This window comes from Delphinus delphis, chromosome 18 (genome assembly GCF_949987515.2).
Source record: "Delphinus delphis chromosome 18, mDelDel1.2, whole genome shotgun sequence".
NCBI lineage: Eukaryota > Metazoa > Chordata > Mammalia > Artiodactyla > Delphinidae > Delphinus > Delphinus delphis.
The window spans coordinates 20958173-20975081 of record NC_082700.1 but is presented as its reverse complement, the minus strand read 5'-3'; the positions used below and the strand labels follow the sequence as shown (position 1 = coordinate 20975081).

Below are 16909 nucleotides of genomic sequence, written 5' to 3'. Positions count from 1 at the left end.
AGCAGTTTCTACATGTGGTCTAATAAAAATATATGTTTGGTCTTTGTTCCTAGTTCCTGGCACAGAGTAACTTAAAACCCTTGGGATTTCTTGAGTGATAGATCTATCTTTTATTATTCAATCACCAAAGGCCAATGAAATAATCAGTCATGACCGTATAATGAAACCTCCATAAAAACCTCTAGACGACAGGGTTTGGAGAGCGTCCGAGTTGGGGAGCACATGAAGATGCAGGGAGGGTGGTGTGCCCTGCTGGGTATGGAAGCTCTGCCTCCCTCTCCCCTCATACCTTGCCTTAAGCATCTTTTCCATTTGACTGTTCCTGAGCTGTATGTTTCATTAAAAAAAACAAAACCCAAAACCTGTATTTGTAAGTAAAGCGTTTTCCTGAGTTCTTTGAGCTCTTCTAGCAAATCAGCAAAACTGCGAGCCTCTGATTTATAGCTGGTTAGTTAGAAGTACTGGTGGCCCAAGACTTGTGACTGACATCTGAAGTGGGAGCAGTTGTGTGGGACTGAGCCCTTTAACTTGTGGAATCTGGCGCCAACACCAGGTGGGGTGTGTCAGAATTGAAGTATAGGACATCCAGTTGCTGTCAGAGAACTGAAGAATAGATTGGTATCAAAAAACATCTCAGACTACATTCTTTCTCTTGGTCTGGGTTTCTTCCTTCTCGAGTAATCCAAGTAGAAGATGCCACCCCTGGAGAGAGGATAGGGGTCTCGGCCCAGCCTGGCCGTGGGGATGTAAATGTCAGCCAGGATGACCAAACAGGGGGCCCGTGTTTGGGCTATTGTGTGTCACACCGACCTTGACCGGCCATGTGGACACAACCAGGGTGAGCTCTTGCTGACCATCAGATGCCTCATTCCCACCTGTGATGCTCAGAGAGAGACCATGAGCCATGAAAAACATCATATTGTTTTGTGATGTCACCCCTGGAATGTTCTGAGTGTTCTGGTGACCAACTTCTGCATAGGACCTACACCTGGCACCTAACATTGGTATGGCTTTTCACTTGAGATAGAAATAATAATTTTAGAAAAGGTAGTAGGTATCGGTATCTCTGCGCCACACACTTTCAGAAAGCTTTTCCATCAACTGTAATACCTGTCTTAAATTCTGTTCAGAGACTGATAAAGCATCGTATCAGATATCATCTTCACATTCTTTCAGACTCAGATTTTCATAACGTACATAATTAACAAGAGGGGATAAGTGAGTAGTAAAAAGTCCTCTGTTTTTCAGGTGAGAAGTTGAGGTCCAGAGGATGGGCTGGGAAGCAGAAATCTACTTATTTCCTCTTTTCCACAGCACTTGAGGCCAAATTTTACAAGAAAAAGAGATACCAGATCTGAAAGCCTAGAAATTCCAATCAGTGTTTTTCTACCTCAGGTAGAGATAATCACAGAAGGATGCAACCTCTCAGTTTTAGCCAGAATAGCCCTCCTCTGTCAAAACTCTAGCAGGATGTCATAGAAGGAGCAGAGTAGTCAGGGCCTCAGATTCTAGTTCTAGGTCAGCCGCCAGCCAGCTGTGTCCCTGGGGGAGGCCACTTAGTCACTCAGCGTCTTGGGTTTCTCATCCCTTGAATGAGCGGGGTGGGTTAGGTGATCTGGGAAGAGCTTCCAGCCCTACCACCTGAAGTTTCTGTGACTCTCGGAAATAAGCCAATTTTCTCAAAATTACATCTTTTGGTGCTTGCTGTTGTACAACTACTCTGGATTTATGGGGGCAGAATTAGAACTGAGACTTGCAGTCAAAAGCAGACGACTGAATCCATGAACCTAGGATGTGGGCTGAGGGGTACAGGGTCATGCGGAGGCGTCAAGAGAATGAAGGCCTGCTGTATACCAAAGACAGAGAGAGCGTAAGAGGGGTGGGCCTGGGGGGTTCAGAATGGAGGCCAATGAACGGATGACAGGCTGGGTTTCCTGGGAGAGGTCCTCCTGATTGGATTGTTCCTACTGCTGTGTCACAAAGGGGGCAGCCTTGCTTCTCCAGAGTCACCCAAGGCCCTGTTGGAAGATTATGGTGGTGCAACCAGAGGGGCTGAAATGTAGAGTGGAGGAATCCAGTGCAGAGGTAACTATCTGAAAGCTCTGTCCAGGGACGTGTAGGAACAGGATTGATCGCCAGTGGGCATCCTGGGATCTTGGAGAGCATGAAATTAGAGGACACCTGCTGCCTGGGCACATGGGCAGATGTGTCTCATGCGTATACCTGCCAAGGGGGCACAAGTCCTGCGGCAGGTTCCAGACACCCGGCAGGGTACTCTAGGCTGGCGCTTGGGGTGAAGGGGGCATCTGTAAGTTTAGATGATCTGAACTGGGCCATCACTAGAGCTGTGAGAGGGACCAGTGTGCTGACTGGACCTCCCCAAATGAGGACTTCTCTGGCGGTCCAGTGGTTAAGACTCTGCACGTCCACTGCAGGGGGCACAGGTTCGATCCCTGGTCGGGGAACTAAGATCCCGCATGCTGCATGGTGTGGCCAAACAAACAAACAAAAACAAAACAAAACAAAAAACAAGGGGAGGAAGGGAGATTGAGCCCTGATTTGATCATATGGTGGCACTGGGCCATGCAGTGCAAGGGAGAGATGGTATAGCAACGGGAACTGGGAACCCTAGGAAGCCCACTAGTAATGTCAGAGCTGGAGTTAAAGGCTTGAAGCCGGGTCAGTGCCCACTTCCTCTGCTATGCCGCAAGCTGGGCACATGCCACCTGCTTCTTCCCTTGCTCTTAAGAGATGGTGCCTCTTCTCCGCCCATCTTCACCGCCTACCGTGAGCTCCCTGCGTGTATCTGCCACATTCTGCTTCATTTGGAGGCTGAGCCCATTCATCTGGGAAGGGGATTGCAGCAGCAGCTCTGTGTCTCCAGAAAGTACCTCTGGCCTCCCAGCTCCCAGTCATGCCTGGCGCTTCTCATTTCCATCGCACATGCCTATGGTTCGCTATTTGTTTCACCCTTAGGTCTTTGCAGGTCTTATTGATTTCCAGTTTTTCTTCCTCACATTAAACATTTGTGTTTTCTGGTCTATTTCCCTCCAACACATTAACTCGCCAGCCATTGATGTTACTTCCTGCCCAAGCTGTCTGCCCTCCTGGTTCCTTTTGTGCATAATGATTCAGTTCTCGCCAGCATTCCCATGTCCCCAGTGAGCGCTATCTGTGAGTTTCATAAAAGCACTGTTTCCTGTGAGATCATTAATGAAGGATCTATACCAGGTCAGAATGAGCTCCCACAGCACCCTCCAGGGCCCCCCTCATCCCTCGCTGTTGCCTTTTCTCAGTCCCCTTTGTTTGGGTTTGTTCTTCAGAAGCTATGGAATCCACCAACAATGCCTGTATCTCTACCAATTTGAATAAGTGTTAGGAGGAAGATTTCAGAAGATTGTGTGTTAAACAATTAGCTAAAACTACCAGATACATGACAGACGACATCTTCATCCTCTTTGCTGTTAGTTTATGATTCTATCAAAATCAGTCACACTGACCCATGAATTATCCTCTTACCTGTTCGCATTTCTTAAAACCAGCATTGACTTTCTCATGGTGCTCGGAACGGAGTTAATTTAAAAATATGATAATGAGACACTAGCCTTGTCAACCTGGTCTGAAAATTAGTGGCGGATATGGCTTTTCCTTCCAGCATCCTGGGCCTCTCAGCTTCACATGTTTGAAAAGTAACCCCAGATGGTTGAATGTTCTCTGACCATAACCCTCAGTAATGCTGGCAAAGTAGGGCTTTAAAAATCTTGGTCAACAGGCTTGACGTCTGCTGGGAGCATTTGGACGTCTCTTCTGGTCTGTGGTAGCCGTACTTCTCCAGGAGTGGAGAGAACCTCAGTGCATGTCAGCTAAACTGGCTAGTCATTGTCTAGCCCTGTTGCCGAACTATTTAGATGGGAGGCCAGCAGCCCCAGAAATTCCAGCCCAGAAGGTCCCCCTCAGAGTCCTGGTCCTTAGACACCCCTTAGCATCAGAGAGAGACTTTGGTCTTATCACCTCTCCTTTGCCTTTGCCCTGCCCGCCCTTCCACTGGCTTTTCCTCCTCCACGGTCTCCACTTGCCACACACAAGGCTGGTGATCTGACAGAAGCACATAGTTGGTGATTTCATGCATTTTCCTTCTAGGACCAAATGCATTTAAAAAGGAGATGCCAGGGCTTCCCTGGTGGCTCAGTGGTTGAGAGTCTGCCTGCTAATGCAGGGGATACGGGTTCGAGCCCTGGTCTTGGAAGATCCCACATGCCGCGGAGCAACTAGGCCCGTGCGCCACAACTACTGAGCCTGCGTGTCTGGAGCCTGTGCTCCGCAACGGGAGAGGCTGTGACAATGAGAGGCCCACAAAAAAAGGAGATGCCAGGGAGAAGGCCAGGCCTGATGTTAAGGACGGATTCCCAACCATAGGTGGGATTCAGGCACCGGTGAGGGAGATGTTGGTGCCCAGGGCCCTTCCTGGATCCTCAGCACTAATGCATCTTACTTAGGCCACAAGTGGGAGCACATTGCCCCTGAGGGCAGCGTCTCTTGGTCACCTTCCTAACAAAGCCAGATGCGAGGTGTGATGAGCGCCATGGCCATTTGTCTTCTCCTCCTGCATCCTTTCTCATATCCTGTTCTTTCATGAGGAAGCCCCCCTCTTCCTCTCCCACCTACTGGGTCTGCATCCACATGTGAGGGCATTTCCCACAGGTCAAGGAAGAGACCGTCCTTTCCTTCATGGGGAGACCAGGCCAGGCTTCTCTGGGGGCTTGAATCAGGCTGCTGTAGACTCTGCCTCCTAGGCTGAAGAGAACTTTCGGGGGTGTTCCAGGCGCTTTTTCTTGGCCCAGACCTCTTGGTGGGGCTCAATGACACCAAGGACAGATTAGTTTAGCCCATGAAACCAACCCAGTGACACCACTGGTTGAGGAGACCCACCAAGAAGGAGCTGGCTTCAGACATTGGCTAAGGGGGCCTGGGATGTTTTACCTCGAGGGTTTGCTTATCAGATGCTCACTTTTTGCAAAGTCCTTTTGTAAAGAAATACATTCAGCATTTGCTAGAGTGTTTTGGGCCAGGAACGTTTAAGCTTTACTAGTAGAGCTGGCCATCTGTTTGGTCTTTTTAAAAATCTTTTGGCTCCGCGGCATGTGGGATGTTAATTCCCCGAGCAGGGATCGAACCCACGCCCCCTGCATTGGAAGTGAGGAGTCTTAACCACTGGGCCGCCCGGGAAGCCCCTGTTTGGTCTTTATGACAGCTTACCGACCACTTTCTTAGCGTCTCACAGCACCACCAGGAACAGGGCAGAGCAGCTACATGGGGGTTCATTTTAGAGGTGACATTCAGAGAAGTTAAGCGACTTTCACAAGAGCAGTCAAAGATGGGACTTTTAAGCCCAAAGCTACTGGGAATTTAAGACCTCTAGTCTCATTGGATTATAGGTTCAAGATGGCAGTGTGGACCACCAGCATGCTTGTGTGCAGAGGACGGCTTCCTTTAGGGACTGTGTAGATGGACATGGGGAAAACCCCATGATGTAACAGCTCTGCAGTTTAAAAATGTGAATTGAAATGTGGATACGGCTTTCCTAAATAGACTAAAAATATTAAGGTAAACAAAATCACCACTTTTGAGGGCCCAAAATAGTATAATGTTAACAGTTTTGTGTAGTTCAATCTGATATCTCCTCCTTACCTTTCAGTGCACTTTGGTTGATTAGTGCATTGCTAAGGACTCATCACACCACCAGTGTATGTGAAATGTGTTCTTCTAACTTCCAGGACTAGGGATGTCAAAAAAAGTAAGGGACGGGTCACTGTGCTCAGATAATTACAATTTATTCATCTGGGGACAAGATGGGACAAGACGTATGAGAATCACTGCAAAGGAATGATATCAACACACATGCAAAATAAAATATCTGGGCATTATGAAGAGCTAGAATGAGCCTGCAGTCTGGAGTCAGATATCCTGGTTTTAAACCCTTGCTGGCTATGTGATCTTTGGTGGAACCATGGTAGCTCTTTTCAGTAAGATATTACTTATGATTGTGGAAATCCGTTAGCATATCATCACATAATAGTCATTCAGTGTTACTTCCTTTTCCTTGCTCTATACAATCGAAGGAAATGCTAAGCAACTTCTCTTCTGAATTCACAGTAACCATTCTTGCATGTCTGTAGCTCTCTATAAACAAAGAAGATGTCACATATTCTCCTTTTATTTTTGAACTCTACAACAAAGCATCTGAAATAAATAGGGCAGATGTTAGTAAAACTGCTGTGGATGGTTGCACAGGTTGTGCACTGCAACACCAGTTGTGAATGGCACCCTCTAGAGCTGGGCATTGTATAGCCTGCACGAACATAGGGGGTGGCTCTGAATCATGCTAGCATCCACATTTTCTAGATATGGAAACTGAGGCAGAGAAATTAAGTGATTTTGTAAAGGCTATGCGCTCATACAGCACAGACCCAGGACCCTTTTCAGTGTTACGATGTCCAGTCCCCTGTTCCCCATACTGTGGTGCCAGAATTAATGCTTGCTGCACGTCCACCTCCCTCACTTACCCCAAGAAATAATGGTTGCTATGCACTGATTTTCAAATTGATTGGAAGTTCCCTGAGAACAGACGCCAAGTTAATGTTAGTTGATTCATTGACATAAATGTGATTTGGTGCAAGAATGTTTAGAGTGGGAATAGATTAGGGTGAGAAGTTTTCACAAGGCCAAGAAAGAGGTTTCCTTGGAGGACTAATAAGTCCAGCTAGGTCTGATTGGAATCAGGGAAATACGGGAAAGAAAGAATTTGTCTTGCCTCAATCCCTTCCCAAAGTTTAAGCACGATTCTCGGTGTATCTGAAATCGTGTATATTTAGTATTTCCCCTTAGATCGTCTCATTTTCAGAAAAAGAAAAGATGCTGCTCTACGTTAGCTTCATCTAAATCCTATCCACAGGATTGTGGGTTTGATAAAATAGGTATATTTTCCCAATACCCATTAAAATAAATATATGGCTATTAAAATGTTTACAGTATTTAAGTGTTTTATCTAAGAAACTAGGCCATGAGGCAGTGCTGGACTTGGCCACCTTCTGGGTCCTGTCTGGGGATAAGAGGAAGGATAGAAGGACTTTCATAAGAGGAGCGTTTGGTCTCTTGGTTAAGGAGGTAAAGGAGACCTATCAGTCCATCAGTATTTTCCAGATTAGGTGCGTGGGCACGGAACAGAGACAGCACAGGACTTGCTTGGAAGGTGTTGGTCATTTAAGGGAGGGGACACGATGTCAGCTAGGTTGATAAAAGAGGACTGCTGGGGCCATAGTGATGCCAGTTTGTAAACATGGATCCCTTCGACCAGAGGAAGTTAGACAAGAGGATATTAGAGATAATGCTACTGACCTTTCATTATACAGAAGTGGAAACCAAGGTCAGAGGGTTAGAGGATGTAACCGAGGTCACCCAATGGCATGCGTAAGGACAAGGGCCCAAATACCCAAATTGTCTCTATAGCTAGGGATCCGCCACCCACATGTTAAGTTTTTATTTAGTGCCTTTATGTTGAGGGGATAGTTGAAAGTCCCTTGGGTACCCAGTTCAGGATATGGATATAAAATAAAGGCAGCTGACTGAGTAGGGTGATTTAAAGGCCATCAAGGATACTATGAACAGGTATAAAGCACCAGAGGTTTCTCTTTGGTTGTTCACCTGGATCAGGGAGACTATCTTTCTGATAGAAATCAATCATAAAAAAGAAATGAGAGGGCTTCCCTGGTGGCGCAGTGGTTGAGAGTCCGCCTGCCAATACAGGGGATGCGGGTTCGTGCCCCAGTCCGGGAAGATCCCACATGCCGCCGAGCGGCTGGGCCCGTGAGCCATGACCGCTGAGCCTGCACGTCCTGAGCCTGTGTTCCGCAACGGGAGAGGCCAGAACAGTGAGAGGTCCGTGTACCGCAAAAAAAAAAAAAAAAAAAAAAAAAAAAGAAATGAGAGAGTTGGGGAAATCTGAATCAGTATTTGTTGATATTAAGGAATCATTGTTAAATTTTAAAGGGAAGATAATGGTATTGTGGTTTTGTTAAAACAATACGCATTGATGTATTTATGGATAAAACAGCACAGTGGGGCTTCCCTGGTGGCGCGGTGGTTGGGAGTCCGCCTGCCGATGCAGGGGACACGGGTTCGTGCCCTGGTCCGGGAAGATCCCACATGCCGCGGAGCGGCTGGGCCCGTGAGCCATGGTCGCTGAGCCTGCGCGTCCGGAGCCCGTGCTCCACAACGGGAGAGGCCGCAGCGGTGAGAGGCCCCCCTATGGCAAAAAACAAACAAAAAATAATAATAATAAAAAAAACAGCACAGTGTCTATACTTTGCTTTGAAATAACCCAGCGGCAGGGGAATGGTTCTGGAATTGGATGAAGGTATAGATGAAGCAGGTGTGGCCTTGATTTGATAACTGCCGAAGCTGGGTACATGGAAATTTATTAGACTATCATCTCTCTTTTTGTGTATGTTTGAAATTTTCCATAATAGAAAGTCCCCAAGTAGTGAAAGTCCTTTGCTTAATTCTTGGAGATTTCCTACATGTGTGCTTCACATATATAAGTTCAGGGAGCCAGAACTGGATTTGTGACTTACTGAGTGAACTGGTGCTGGTTATTTAACTTCTCTGAGTTTTAGTTTCTCCATCTGTAAAATGGGAATAATAACACCTTATTAAATCAGTGTTGTGAAGATTAAATGAATTCAGTAGCGCAAAACTTCTTCCCTTTCTTTCTCTTGATGGGTATACCCATCATGGATTAAAACTACATTTTCCATAGTAACATCTTCAAGAGCAGGATATTACTGCGGAGATGGATTCCTGTAGTGCTTCATCCTTGGAGGATGAAGAGGACCTCTCAAGATTTACTCCTTATTGACCTTGGCTAATCTTCCCAGTCTGGGATCAAAGCACCTTAAATGTATAAGGAAACGGTCTGGGCTCTTCACAATGGGGTTCATTCTGATCACAGGTTCAGTCACAAGAGCCATTGTGCTTCTCCCATTGAGAAGGATGATAACCATGGAGGCTGGATTTATTTAAAATGAATAAGGTTCTGATTGCAGAATGTCCCTGCGCCTTTGCTCTCTGGAAGACTAAGCACAACCTTACAAAGTTAATGACGTGCTTATTGGAAAGTTAATAGCATAGAATCATGCCTTCTATTTATCTAGCTCTTTGGGTCTTAAAGAATTCTAACCAACTTTATACGCTGTACAAATTATGTATCTCTATATGCCTATATATATAATGTGAATAACCTGACTTGTTTTCTATCTTCTCTATCTGTACAATTTTGAAAATAACCTAAGAAACGAGAAATTAATATTTGGAGAGCCTTGCAGTGCACTTGGATGAAATGCTTTTGGTGTATTTAGAAGCAGCTCTCATGATCTTATTTTTATTTAAATTCATGGCTGCAATTGTTACCTCTTCTCCAGGATGCATCCCACTTGTTCACTGCTTTTTGAATTCATCTCAGAATTCCTCCATTAGTGAAACCTCCTTTTCTTGGTAACAATACCTTACATTTACATTTCTTACATTTCTGTGGCACCTGGCAGTTTTAAAAACACTTTTGCATTCATTATCTCATTTAATCCTCACAACGGTGTTGTGAACTAAGCAGGGCACGTGTTATTATTTCCAGTTGACAGGTACAGTTTGCTGACTTTCAGTGTTGGAAGGTGGTGCCGTTAAGGTCACAGAGTCTGACTCTCTTTCGTACTAGTGAAAATCTGGGTCTCAGAGAGGGTGAGAGCTCTCTAGTTCCACGCTGCCCATCAGCAACAGAACCGGGATGAGCATCTGTGTGACCCCAGTCTTGACCCCTTGGCCTTCAGCCCTGGTGTAGCCCTCACCTGAGCAAACTGCATTCTACCTGGCTCAGAGCAGTTCTGACCACCGGAAGCCAGAATCACCGGAGGGAGCTGGTTAGAAATACAGATGGATGAGTGAATGAGTGAATGAGTCTTGTAAGTAAAGGCTCCAAAATGTGCATTTAAAACGCACTCAGCTTATCTTCTATATTGAGGAGTGTGGCAGTGGTTTGCTGGCTTTAAGCTCTGTGGCTCCGATCCTCTTTTTATGTGGTGGTTTCGAGGTGCGTGGCCACCATCATGAATTCCTCTGTATGCATTCCCTGGTATCCTTTGATGTCTTCACTGCCACACGTTGAACTCCCATTGCTCAGTGATAAGTCTGTGATGGTGCCCTTCCTTTCCAGAATTATCAGCTGGACTCTGTTTTAAGCCTAGCACCATGTTGGCTGGTGTTAAAGGGGCTGTGGCACTTACCAGTAGCACTGCCATTTGGGACAATGTGAGTGGCTGTTGGGTGATGCCAATTGTGGATACACATCTGCAGCTCCGGTGGCTGGAGAACAGTGTTTATTCTTCCTCTAGGGTGACAGAAGTGTGCGAGAACCCGTGCTTAGTGCTTTCACACATTACCTCTTTTATCCTAAAATATTTCTATGAGGCAAGGCAGTAGGTGCAGTTACCCCAATTTGAAAGCGTGGTAACTAAAGCTCACATAATTTGTCCATGTTCTTGTAACTAATCAAATAATGGGGCGAGGACTCAAACAGTTGGTTGATTCCAATATCAATGCCTTTATCCTCCATGATATATTCTTTTTTTTTTTTTTTTTTTTTGCGGTACGCGGGCCTCTCACTGTTGTGGCCTCTCCCGTTGCGGAGCACAGGCTCTGGACGCGCAGGCTCAGCGGCCATGGCTCACGGGCCCAGCCACTCTGCGGCATGTGGGATCTTCCCGGACCGGGGCACGAACCCACGTCCCCTGCATCGGCAGGCGGACTCTCAACCACTGCGCCACCAGGGAAGCCCCATGATATATTCTTGATTCTCATTATTCATGGATTCCATATTTGTGAATCTGCCTAAATTTTTTTCACTAAGATTAGTTTGCAGCCCCAAAATCAATACTTGTCTCACTTTCATGATTATTCATAGACATGCACAGAATGATGAAAAATTTGAGTTACCTGATGCACACATTTCCAGTTGGAGGTGCCTTCTTGTTTCAGCTCTCAGACTGTAAAAGTGTCCGTTTCACAGTTTATTTAGTGTCACTGTTTTCACACTCTTGTGCTTTTTGTTGGTGTTTCTCTGTCTAAAATGGCCCTCAAGCATAGCGCTGCAGTGCTGTCTAGTCGTCTTAAGCACCAGAAAGCAGTGATGTGATGTGCCTTACAGAGAAAACACCTGCTAGGTAAGCTTCCTTCCCGCATGAGTCACAGTGCTGTTGACCGCAAGTTCAATGTAATGAATCAAAAGTACATTTAAAATAAGGTGTCTTTCAACAGCAGACAAAGTTATTTATTGATTGGATGAGGAAAATGTGACCAGAGGCTAGCAGGAACCTAACGCCGTGCGTCTCTTTGGAGCAATGGTACAGTAGTCGCGAATTGTGTGTTCGCGGGACTTTATAGAACCGCGAATAAGGAGGACCGATGTCATTTCCTCGCGAGGAACCCAAGAGACCAAGGGCAAAAGCGCCCTCTGTGGCCAGTCCAGACCTCCAGACTGGGTTTCTTGTGGGGTCTCCCGGCCTCTCATGTGGTCAGCCAGCCTCGGGTGCGTCAGCTCCTTCGCTAACTCTGGGCTTCCCTGTTCTCTCCCGCAGAGGGGTACAGCCGAGCTCTTCCTGAGGCTCCACAACTTGTACCCCACCCCGCGCTGGGCCAGGCAGGACCTCCCTGCCCAGGCTGAGCCGCCGGGCGGTCAGCCAGCACTCCTACCTGCCGAACCGCTTCCCCTCCGTGCCCCTGGACCCCATGGAAAGCCCCACCTCCCAGGTGGACCTGGAGCTGGACTACAACCCTCCCCGCGTGCAGCTCAGCGACGAGACGTTCGTCTTCCAGGACGGGCGGTGGGTGAGTGAGAACTGTCGCCTGCAGTCCCCCTACTTCTCCCCGTCCTCGTCCTTCCACCACAAGCTGCACCACAAGCGGCTGGCCAAGGAGTGCCTGCGGCAGGAGGAGAACAAGTCCCTGCACGCGGAGAACCAGTCCCTGCGCGTGGAGAACCAGTCCCTGCGCACGGAGAACCAGTCCCTGCGCGCCGAGAACCAGTCCTTGCGCGCGGAGAACCAGTTCTTGCGCGCGGAAAACCGCACGCTCCGCGAGGAAAGCAAGATCCTGCAGGTCCTATGGGAGGTGCACCAGGCCGCGCTGCGCCGCGAGGACGGCCGGGCCTCCTCGCCACTGCTGCACAAGGACAACGCCTCGTCCCTGGAGGCGGCGAAGAAGGACCCGGACCTGCAGGTGCACGGCGGCCGGGAGAGCAGCACCCTGCAGCTCCTCCGGGAGGAGAACCGGGCCCTGCAGCAGCTGCTGGAGCAGAGAAAGGCCTACTGGGCCCAGCCGGACGAGAAGGCGGCCTCGACCGAGATCAAACCGGTCCCCTCGCCCCATGAGGCGCCCCACGGGCTGCTGCCGGACCAGGGCGTGGGCCTCTCCTCCCCCTTCGAGGAGCCCAAGGGCCCCCAGGCCCCGCAGGAGGACTCCAAGACGCTCCGGACCCTGCACGAGATGCTCAGCAACCTGTCAGGGCAGCCCAGGGAGGAGGTGGGCAAGGCGGGCCCGGGCCTGCCCGACGGCGGCCAGTCCCTGGAGCTGCTGCGGGAGATGAGCCAGGCGCTGCAGGCGCTGCAGAAGGAGAACAAGACCCTGCAGGCCCTCCGCGAGGAGAACCGGCTCCTGCAGGAGGAGAACCGGGCGCTGCACGTGCTGCGCGAGGAGCACCGCATTTTCCAGGAGAGCAAGGCGCTGTGGGAGAACAACAAGCTGAAGCTCCAGCAGAAGCTGGTCATCGACACGGTGACCGAGGTCACCGCCCGGATGGAGCTGCTCATCGAGGAGCTGTACGCCTTCATCCCGACCAAGAACAAAGACCCCAAGAAGCCCAGCAGGGTCTGAGGCTCCCCGTCCGAGCCGCACCGAAGCCCAGAGCTGGGCCACCAAACGGCATCGCCCGCCTTCCCGTGGTCGCTTCGCCCGCCTCCACCAGCTGGTGCCCGTGCAAGAGCAGAACGAGTGGCCTGGTCAACTCAGAGAAGCAATAAAGATGTGAGAAGGCGAGGGCCGCTAATCGCGCGTGCTGCTCTGCTTTCTTTCTCGTTTTTCTTTCTTTTGAGCACTTGCGGGCTCACGGCAAAATGGAGCAGAAAGTACAGAGATGTACCACATACCCTCTACCCCACACACCAACCCGCAGCCTCCCCGCTATCAACATCATCCGCCAGAGGGCGCACTTGTTACAACTGATGAACCTGCACTGACACATCATTATCACCCAAAGCCACGGTTCACATTAGGGTTCACTCTGGGTGGGTTCATTCTATGGGATGGAACAGAGTATATACAGAGTATATTCACGGCCCTAGAACTCCTTTGTGCTCTGCCTGTTCATCCTTCCCTGCCTCCCACCCCCGGCAACCACTGATGTTTTTACTATCCCCATGGTTTTGCCTTTTCTAGAGTGTCATATGGTTGGAATCATACAGTAGGCAGGCTTTTCAGCAGCAGGCGTTTCAGTCTCCTCCGTGTCTTTTCATGGCTTGATAGCTCGTTTCTTTTTAATGCTGAATGCTGTTCCCTTGTCTGAATTTACTGCAGTGTGTTTATCCATTCACCTACCGAAGGACTTCTCGGCTGCTTCCAAGTTTTGGCAGTTACGAATCTGGCTTCCTTTTCTTCTTTTTCCTCTTGTCTCTTCCTTACCTCAGCCTTCATTATCATCTGCTTTTCATTTCCTCCCTTTTTCCTTCCTTGTTTTCCTCCCCTTTCTCCTGTCCTCCTTGCTCTCTCATCATCTGATGAGGTCATAGTGTGGAGGAGAGGATGCGGGAGTAGAGCCCACTCAAGGCCAGGACTTTTCACCTGGGCTGCTGGCGACACTGGGCTGGAAAGCTCTGTCTAGGGCTGTCCCGTGTGTTGTAGGATGTTTAGTAGAATCCCTGGCCTTTGCACTAGATGCCAGGAACAGCCACCTGGCCCCCAGCTGTGACAAGCAAGTGTTTCCAGGCTTTGTCAAATGGCCCCCGGGGGTGGGAGGTTAAACCCCTGCCCCACTCCCAACACTGCTCTCAGAGAATCTTCCTGGAAACAACAGCCCTTGAAATGCTCTGAGAAAGTGAAGGTTTCCACGAGGGGAAGACAATCCTTTCGGGCAGATTCATGATCACACTCCAGCTTAAAGGGTCTGAGAGGTCCTGCGATGAAGAAAACTGCTTATCTTCGGTGAACCCAGAATTGGCCAATGTTATCTGATCTTGAAATCTCTTTAAGTTTTTTCTTTGAAATCTCTGTTTATGTGACTCTGCTGGTCACCCAGTTTGGGAAGGGGTGCCCTGTGCACTCCCGATGCCTAGACTTGCCTTCCTGTCCAGTAGAGGCTCAAGACTGGGTGTCCTGGGCCCCAATTCCCATTTCAAAGGCGGACATACTTTAGAACCAAGAGGTTGAAAGGTAACCTCAGGGGACTGCAGGAGGGAGGTGGACAGAGGTTCCCCAAAGTTCGCTGTGGAGTAGAGTCACCTCACGGTCTTTGAAAAATACTGATGCCTGGACTCCACCCCCAGACGTTCTGACTTATGTGGTCTTGGGTAGGACTGGACATCGGGAGGGTTAAAAGCTCTCTAGGTGGTTCCAATATGCAGCACAGCTGAGGAATCACCATGGTAAGGTGAGCTAAGACACCTGATTCTCAGTAGAATGTCCCATTCTCTAGTCATGGGTATAAGTGAGTAGGTGCATGTGAGGGAAAAGAGTTTACTCACTTTGCTGATGGAAAACTAATTGTGACGGATGTGAGCTTGAGACTGGAAGGTCCTTACTCCTAACCCATCGTTCACGCTGGCTCGATTTCTGAGCTGTGAGCAAATTCCAGAAGGTGAGCCAGAGGCAGCAGCCCACACCTGCAGAGCTCTTCGCCCATCACTTTTCACTTGATGTGACCCCTGTGACCCTCGGCACCTGCACGGTAGGCATTTATCGTTCCTCACAGGGCTCTGACGCTACCATGCCACGTGATTTGCCAGAGGCTATAGCCAGCTAGGAAGAGCCGAACTGGGGCTTCAGCACAGACCTAATGGTGGTGGATCTCAGACTCCTATTAGATCACACTGCCAAGTAAACCTGGGCTCCAGAAAATGAAGTTTAACAATGGTGTTGGTGCCTGTTTTCCAGATTGAGGAACTCGAGTCTTATCCAGAATAGCATCAGAAATTCCAAATGAGGGAGAACAGAGTATTTCCTCTCTCCGGGCAGTGACAACATATCTAATCGTACACAAGGGTGGAAGGTGACTCATGCAGAGGCCACGTCATTTATTCCCCTGTTGCCACCAAAATCTGATAAATAGGAAGTTGTTGCTCATGGGCCTCTGGCCCTTTGCAGTTTTTCCCTTCTGAACTTGGTAAATGCATCAACTGGTCCCTGGTGCCAAAGAGGTTGGGGACCACTGCCATACTTCGTTTAAGTCAATGTACTAACCCCAGGGTGTAGGGCTTTTTTCATTTTCGTTTCTTGATGAAACCAAATAGATTTCTGTGATGCTAGACAACTGGAAGGCACGCTGTCACCGTGTTTGTGTTACGAATATTTAACTTGGAGTAAGCTATCTAACAGCAGTCGGAGGGTTTCTTGCAAGCTGAGGGAGCTTGGAGGACTTAATACTATTTAACACTGTGAACTTTCTCTGTCACGCAGGATCTAAATGGGTGAAAAATTAGCAAGACCAACCATAAAATGTTATTTTTATGGAGTGGGGGAGCTTTACTTCAAAACAGTGTTTCATTGTGTAGGGCACTCTGTCACAGATTAGCTAACATCCAGCGGCAGCTCACCTCTTGGAGAACAGAGTGAAATTCCATTCTTCGTGGAGAGCTTCCTTTAAGCATCTCTGCTCCCTCTCTCATGTGGCCCTTAGCTTGGCTGGCTGGCACTCTTGGTTGTTGGAATCAACTATAATCCTCCTACTGAACTGCCTGAGTCCTGGCTGTCGGCCTATTTTGTGCTTGTAAATTGAGGGTCAGGTCAAATAGGGAACACTCACAACCTTAAACTAGTATTTAGTTCATGGAAACTAAAGAATTAGCACGAATTTTTTCAATAGGAAAGTCATCTGTGCAAGACTAATCCTTCGGCCGTAGGAATCAGAATCAAAACAATTGTGGAGAAAATCTGGTAGGCTTTTGTACGCTCAGATTCTGTTCTTGAACTCTTCCCTTTCCTAAGGACTTTTCATAAAGTGGAGTGACCTCCACCTGCCTGTCGGGAATGCTTGCAGGAGCCAAGTGGTAGGTCGGGCAGCATGGGAAGCAGATGGGAGCTGGGCGCGTTGGGGTAAGGTGTGTGATGGAGGAAGTTGGAGAGCCTTGTCAATAACCATCATTAGGGGCTTCCCTGGTGGCGCAGTGGTTGAGAGTCCGCCTGCCGATGCAGGGGACACGGGTTCGTGCCCCGGTCCGGGAGGATCCCACATGCCGCGGAGCGGCTGGGCCCGTGAGCCATGGCCGCTGAGCCTGCGCGTCCGGAGTCTGTGCTCCGCAACGGGAGAGGCCACAACAGTGAGAGGCCCGCGTACGGCAAAAAAAAAAAAAAAAAAAAAAAAAGAAAGAACCATCATTATATTGTCCCCTGAGTTGAATTTCTGAATCATCAGATGCGAAATGGCTTCCACCGAGAAACCAGTCAATGTTAGAATACTCTGGAAATGCCAAGAGCAGCTACTGGAAACTGCATTCTTTCTGTTCGTAACATTGAGTCCCTGAGTTCTTTGCAGCACGTTTGTGCTTGGAGCTGCCCACTGCCCTCCTCATTCACATGCAAGTCGTCATCTTCAGCTTGA

The 16909-nt window shown here is 48.7% G+C and overlaps 1 protein-coding gene across 1 annotated transcript; it reads left to right on the top strand.

Moving 5' to 3' along the window:
• The first annotated feature begins 929 nt into the window (after nucleotides 1-929).
• Nucleotides 930-12975, top strand: CBY2 (chibby family member 2). Its single transcript, XM_059996012.1, is given in 4 exon segments — nucleotides 930-1004; nucleotides 11682-11747; nucleotides 11749-12075; nucleotides 12151-12975. Coding segments are annotated over 4 exon segments (1293 nt in total).
• The last annotated feature ends 3934 nt before the right edge of the window (nucleotides 12976-16909 follow it).